This window comes from Sesamum indicum, linkage group LG8 (assembly GCF_000512975.1).
Source record: "Sesamum indicum cultivar Zhongzhi No. 13 linkage group LG8, S_indicum_v1.0, whole genome shotgun sequence".
In the NCBI taxonomy this organism is placed as follows: domain Eukaryota; kingdom Viridiplantae; phylum Streptophyta; class Magnoliopsida; order Lamiales; family Pedaliaceae; genus Sesamum; species Sesamum indicum.
In genome coordinates this window covers 8,394,587-8,401,958 of record NC_026152.1, presented here as the reverse complement: position 1 = coordinate 8,401,958, position 7,372 = coordinate 8,394,587, and the positions used below count along the sequence as shown (strand labels likewise).

Below are 7,372 nucleotides of genomic sequence, written 5' to 3'. Positions count from 1 at the left end.
AAATATCATTTTAGATTCCCCTGTGAAGTAAATCTGGACATGACTAATAAAAAATACTCACCTTATAAACTGGACCAAAACCGCCCATGCCAAGCTTATTGCTCAAGTCAAAATTGTTAGTTGCAGTTGCTAACATCTCAAAACTATACAATGGCAACTCTTCTATTTTAACGCTATCCATGTCACTTCGAAGCACAATCTCACTCTCAGATCGACCTTTTTCACCTGTACTATCAAATGCTAAGCTCCTTCTTTGGCCTATTTCAATAGCAAAATGAATATCTATTGTCAGAGATACCAGCATATGATTCCCTAATGTAATGATCAACATTTACAAAATCCTACCTTTTCGTTTACACATCCACCAAGCCAGAAACAGGCAAATTGAGGCAGCAACCGAACTGACAATCACTGATACTATAATGACTACCTTATTGCTTTTTTTCTCCTTATCTGAAATCAAACGATCATTGTATTAATGACTCCCCTTTAAAGCAAGAGGAACATCACAATTGACGACTACTGGTCCTTTAAAGGAACTGGAAAGACAGAATTACTATTCAGTTCATTGATTACAAACTCAGTCACAGTTTGTATATAATTGTCGAATACTATTTCACCTGTTACTCTAATAACTCTGCACACAGAGTGTGACGAAACAAGAAAGACAATCTAAGGAAGGCACAGTAAAGAACTTATAGTAAATTGCACTTTACCGAGAGACTAAAACTTACCCATGTCCACATAAGAGACACGAACATAGAAATCTGAACCAGCATCACCCGCAAATTTCTGAACATCGATTAAGGATCCACTCCAAAACATACAGCCAATGCCGGGATCATATCCATAGGCTAAGCAGGAACAATTCGCCAAGCACTGGAACGAACATTCGGTTTCTAGACCTGAAGACCACTGCATGAAATCTGGCACTTTGATGAAAGTTAACCTGGTAAATCCATCCTTTCTGTGTTTATCAGTAGCATTATTGTCTCTGTCGCACTGCAATAGGCTCCTCCTCACACAACCCTCCTTCCAAATCCCCCTATTCCAATCTCCTATGTTCCTAGCCTCATACCCTCTCAAGCAACTACAGATCGGCGTATCTTTAATATAACAGAGGGAATTTGGACCACATTTATTGTACAGATCGCAATCGTTAGCCGGGGCCGTCCACGTAACGTTCCAATCATTCTTCTGCTCATCCCAACCCGCCTCCACAAGAACCCCATCTGCATTCAAGACATTTCTTGATACAAACTTTTGCCGAAAATTCCGTGTAAAATAATAAGTCCCATCCTCCTCCTGAGCTACGCTGAATCCATCTACATACACAGAGTACATGCCTGTAACCCCGGTGAGAATCCGGCCGTTCCACGGGCCACTCCGCCACAGAGGAACCCCGTTTTCCCAAATATAAATTTGAGGAACACTCATCACATGGAGACCCGAAGTGAAATTTCCACGACCCGGATCTTGATATGTCCTCCAGGAGTTCAATGCAACTCTTGCACCTGTTCTCGGGTTGTGACTCACTCTCATTGTCGGCAAAAACGAGTCAACCGGGTGCCTGTGACTCTCCCACAACGTGCTTCTGCTCGAGATATCTCTGAGAACCAGATTCCCGGAATCCAATAACTGCGCAGTCGTATTCACCGAAGAAGATGTAGCATTTGACGACCAGATAACCTGTCTGTTTCCGTCCATGAGCACGAGGTTACCATCTGAGTCTATAGAAATAGTTCCCCTTCTATCAGTGAGTGGATTCTCACGATTCGCGACCCACGTGGTGGATGCTGGAGAAACGTAGTACCATATGCCCATATACCGTCTGGTGGTGCCATTCGGGCTGAAAAATCCTAACGTGTACTGATTGCCACTGGAATGTATAGTATCCGAGTCTCTAAGCACCAGAGTGGCGTTAATGGTGTCTGTTTCCAGGCAAAATCCATCACGGGGGAAGCTAAAGATGAAGATGATCAAGACTTGAAGCAAAGGCTGCAAGAAATTTCCGTTTCTGATCATGATTCTGGGGTGGGGGGGGATGAGGCTCTTGGAGAGGAAGAAAATGGAGTACCCAAGTTAAATTGCTAAATTGAATCCATTATTGGCTGGCCTACACGAGCAGGGCGGCTGCTTCTTTCGTCCATTATATTTCCAATTGACAATTACACGTCTTGTGTTTTTCTCTTTAACCTTTGTGTTTGGAAAATTTCAGCAGTGATGGGTCCCCTGGTTGACCCGCTGCTCAATTCCCGGGTAATCCTTTCACATTATTGGCTGAATTTTCTAATCAAATTTATGCTTCTTCATTCTCTCTTCATTCAGGCCCGGAAGACCGCAACCTGACTTGTCGGGACCAGCTTTGTTCGGTGGGACTGATGTACTAAAGATGGCTAGAATGAAGAGAGCTCCAGGGTCAAAGTCATTGTTAAACAGCCGTCAGTTTGGATTTTCCTACTTAGCACGAAAATTCTTCGACCCTACCTACGCTTCATCTCACCAGCCCCACAGCCCTCCTATTTCCCCTTGCTTTTCACTCTTTCACACGGCTGATTCCGATCTTTACTGAAAATCATAAAATCCTTTTTGCTAATTTCATTCGAAGTTTAAAATTCTAAGACAAATTTCAATTTTGCTTCTGACTTTTCAAAAGATTCCATCCTTATTACACATACAAGATTATATAAGTTGCGAATAAAGACGGAATCGAGTAGTACAAATACTTTGTCCTATTATTTAACATAGGTTTCTTCAATTAGTAGTAACCCCTTTGTCCCCAAAAGAAAAGATTGAAAGAAAAATGGGTCATCTTTTACTTGGTAGTTTAGTGAAGTACATATGATATGATTGTGTGTGTACATATATATGTCATAATTTAGAGTCTTTGAAGAAATTTTGTTTATCTAAATCAGATTTGCCAAAATTAAATTAATCATAGTGTAAACATATGTGATTAATCATTATTTTTTAATTATACATCAATCACAAGACAAATATATTATACTTATCATATAATTAGTTTAGATTAGACTAAACCCAATTTAAATTAAAACTTTATGGTATTTGGATGCTCATAGTAAGGTGAAATTAATATAGATAACATTCTTAATCTCATTACTGTAGAAGTATTGTAAGTGACCAATAAATCAGTGGACTAATCAGCACCTGATGTACATGTGTACTAATCTGGACATAATTAATGTAGTTATGGTCCAAAATCATAGGTTGTAATAAATTGAAAATATAATCTCGATTAAAATGCGCAGGAACTGTTCGTATCTTTTCAAAGAATTATAAATAGGCTGATTGGTAAGGCTAACTACATCTCTAATTGCGGATACCGTCTGAAAACAAATTGACATGGGAAATGATCATTGGACTTAGGTGGCATTAAAACAAATTTATCCGATTCTCATCTATATTTTATTATTAAGTGAGAGTATTTTTTTGATATTTCATTTTTTTAATTTTTTTTTCCCTCTCATTTTAACTTATTATGCTCTCTAATCTCAATTTCCACATCCCTTTTTATATCTTATTTTTTCAATGATTTCTCTTTGTATTTTTTTCTAATTAATATGTTTTTTAAATAATAATTTATTTTAATAAAATTAATTATATAAGTGGGTCATATATGTTCGTTCTAGATAAAATCCATCATCTGTTGTGTGGCCCACCACTAAGGATTTGGTGTGCAATAATTTTCATAGTTAAATTATTAGTTGGCGTTGGCAGGATGGGCATGAATTTGAAGTAAATGCACTTGAATGGCTGCAATTTGATTAAGAAATAAAGTTAGAAGTCAAGAAGCAAAGTTAGAAGGTAGATGAGTATGAAAAGGACCGTCGGAAGTTCCCAGGAAAGAAGGCTCATTACAGGGACACTTCACTGCTCCCAATCATATGACATCATGATAATCACTTGGGAGGGTTCATTGGTTTTTGTGGTTTGCAAGTATTACGTAGGATAATTAAGGATGAATCCAAAATAGGGGAAATTGCTGCTTTTATTTCTTTTCTAATATTTTTCTTTGAAGATCCCCAACTGAAATACATCCCCAGAGGAGTTAGATCCTTTTTCATATGATTAAATACAATAATAATATTTTTGAAAGATGTTAATCTAATGTGTTTTGAGAGGGTATTTGTGTAAATTTTGTCTCTGACCAAGTGTTGTAGTTGTAATTACAATTATTATAATTTCAAGAAGTATATTTATAATTTTGTAAAAAACATGAGGTGTTTTGTATTTCAACGTAATCTCGAAAAATATCAATGTAATTTATCCTAATAATAATAGACATGAAACCCTTTCTTAAAAAGAAAAATATAAATAAAAAAGACAACGCAACTCAAAACTTATTAGAAAAAAGAGTAGACTACAATTCTTGATCTAGGAAATAGTGACTTTTTTTTTTTCTTTTTTGGTTTTTCTCAAAAGTTCTGAGATCTATATATATTGTTCATGAAAATTTTATGTATATTAGTTTTTAAGGAGGAGGTAAAATACAAGTAATCCCTTTTCCATAATACCTCATGCATGTTGTTCTTCTAGAAGATAGTAAAGTGACAGAAATTTCAGGTTTTTGTACGATCATTTATGAAGGCTTTTGAGGAAAATGTTGGATAAGGTGGTTGGAATAAGTAGATGTAGTAGCGTATATATCCTATTCTTGCATTGCATTTGCATGTCGTCTGGAAGGAAGCTGCTTCGAATTTCATTTACTGTTATTATACTTTGGAAGATATCATATGGGAAGATCTTTGAATGAGTCAATATATGAATTAAAATAACTCATTTTTCTCTCTTTCTTCTTTTATATGTTTTCTTCTTCTCCATATTCCTCCAAAAAATAGCAACTTTTTTTCTCAATAAAGAAGCAATAGTTTATCAAAAACACAATTTTCAAGAAGTAAGCAAACGCATGAATGATGGTTTAGTCTCGTGGTTGAGCTAAAATTAAAGTCTCCATCTCATGAATGAGTTCAAGGTTATTGTAATTTGTTTACTGCCATATTGATGTATTAGTTAAATCGATATAATACCAAAAAAAAAAAAAGTAATCATATGCATTTTACAAGTCAAAGATCAAACAAGAACGTAACTCGGATCCCATCCCGAAATGGTTGATCTGACCCCAGAGAATGGCACGGGAGAGTGAAATAGTAAAATCATATTAGGTCTTACAGGACAATATCCCACATCAAGATGATGTTGAGGTGAGGAATTAGGACGTCTAACACTCTGAAATTTTGGGTGAGGACCGATCTGGTCTTTTGGCTTTTAGTTTCCATGGATGGCCCCAACATCACTTGTCCTACCTCTGAATCAGACATGTCATTGCCAATTGGTACGAGAACCGTGCTTGAACAGGGGCCTGCTATTACAAGTTGGAAAATGGACATTGCCTCCTACAGATGTCTCTTACTGAATTATCAACCACCACCATCACAACCACAGACAAGCTCACAGCTAACGTTATTGCTATCAAACAATACAACCACATGAAACAACCAGATCAAGATGAATATGACAGAGCTGATAGAAGGAACAAGATTAGAGTAAAGAAAGCCAGTTGCGTAAACTTTGATTAGATGTAAATGTGCAGACTAGTTTGAACAATAACATACAGCACATGCAAAGAAGTCAAATCTATTAGGGATCTAAATCGAAGAAAGAAACTCATCTTCAAAGAGTGAGTGTACACCAAAACAAGGCCTAAAAAGATATAAAGACCTCAATACAAGCACAGCATCTCTCTCACATGAGACAAATCCATATCCATCATGGTCAATTACACTGGCTCCTCCATATCATCGGCTCAGGAAGTCTGCTTAACATCTCTGTTGTACAAGCTTAATGAATTAATTCTCAAGAAGACATCAAATATGAGACCCACTGCATATATTTCTAAGCCACTTATAGTTTCTGAGATCAGGATGCCTCCACAAAGAAAAGAATAGATAAATAAATGTATGCTGCTTAATGGCCAAGAGGCAAGATCTACGTGATAAAATCTTGTCATTAGTACATATATTTCTTCAAGAGAATGAACTTGAGAAGATCTTGATAGTTGCCTATGGAGGTTCATAAGCAAGGAAACTTATACACTGCAGAATATGTACAATAAGCAGTTTCAATCATCTTGAAAAAGGTTTCCACAACAATCTGACAACTAAAACACAGAACTGATACAACAAATTTAGAACTCGAGGATTTCAACAGCTTCCAATTTGCATTGTAGACCTATGGACGAGCCATTTTGTGAGAATAAAATAAGCTTACAACTAGAGGTTTAGGGTGATTTTATTCTTCCCTTCAAATTGAGTAACATGTAAACGTCAATAATTTGCAGCAACGACCATCAGAAAATCCTCCTCTCATACTCTATCTACCAATTCAGAACCAAATTAAATAAATTTCTTTCAGCTACTTGGTTCTATTGGGCAAACTGTTCAAAAAACTAGAACGATAACCAGCATGCATTTTTCAATAGCTTCTAGGTAGGGGATCACCTTGTATATAGAGCATTACAACATCTTTTGGAGGATAACAGAAGATGAACTAATATGGGGCAGAAAGAGGTCATAAGTAAGGCTCAATTGAGCTTTAAAGAAACACATAGGAAGAGGTTAAATTAAGCTCCAGACAGTCATAAATACAGCAAGATTTGGAAAGCTGCAAATATTACAGAACATATTTGGACTGATGTAACCCAAAATAACTTCACCATAATGTACACCCCAGCTCACTAATCCAACACTAAAACGCAAATCCTCAAGCTCACCCTAGAAAATCAAAAAACTCTAACTCCAAATACTACCAAACTTCTTCCTGCTCAGAAGCTTGCTTTGCGCCTTTAAAGTTCCCAAGATGCCAACATCATTTTACAAGCGGAAGCCACAAACTTCTGATCATTATCACTATCTCGCTCATAAAAGAAGCATTCCATCTCCAGACAAAGCCTCATTTTCTCCTTCCCGCTATCCTATTTCCTTCTCATCTACTGAAAAGTCGGGAACTTTTTTGGTATCATTCCTAATCCCCAAAACAGTCTACAATTATTTCAGAGTTACAGCCCACAGGATATCGCCACAACCACTCATTTATAAACTCAAACAATTAAGGCAATCAAGCCAGACCTGTAGTCCAATCAGAAGCATCATGATATACATTCTCTTCTTCCTCGGGCTCAGGAGTGTCCTTTTCCACCGCACCTTCAGTGGACCGCCACCATTGGCATAGGCGGAGGTTAGGGGCAGTAACTGTGAATGACTGAGCGCCGGAAGAAGAAAAGGCAGAGAGAGAAATCAGATGCTCTTGGGTGCACGTGCACCCAATTCGTGTGTTTTGTTTTTTTTTTTTTTTT

At 37.0% G+C, this 7,372-nt stretch overlaps 1 protein-coding gene across 1 annotated transcript in view; it reads right to left on the bottom strand.

The window, feature by feature from the left end:
• LOC110012479 (G-type lectin S-receptor-like serine/threonine-protein kinase At1g11300) overlaps positions 1-2,164 on the bottom strand; it is a 3,616-nt gene extending 1,452 nt beyond the window's left edge. Inside the window, exons 1-4 of the mRNA XM_020696448.1 lie at positions 735-2,164; positions 346-453; positions 58-258; positions 1-20 (exon numbers count right to left, since the gene is read on the bottom strand). The exon at positions 1-20 is cut by the window's left edge and continues 205 nt beyond it. Coding sequence (XP_020552107.1) covers positions 1-20; positions 58-258; positions 346-453; positions 735-2,025 — 1,620 coding nt within the window. The 5' untranslated portion in view covers positions 2,026-2,164. The remainder of the gene's footprint in view (positions 21-57; positions 259-345; positions 454-734) is intronic.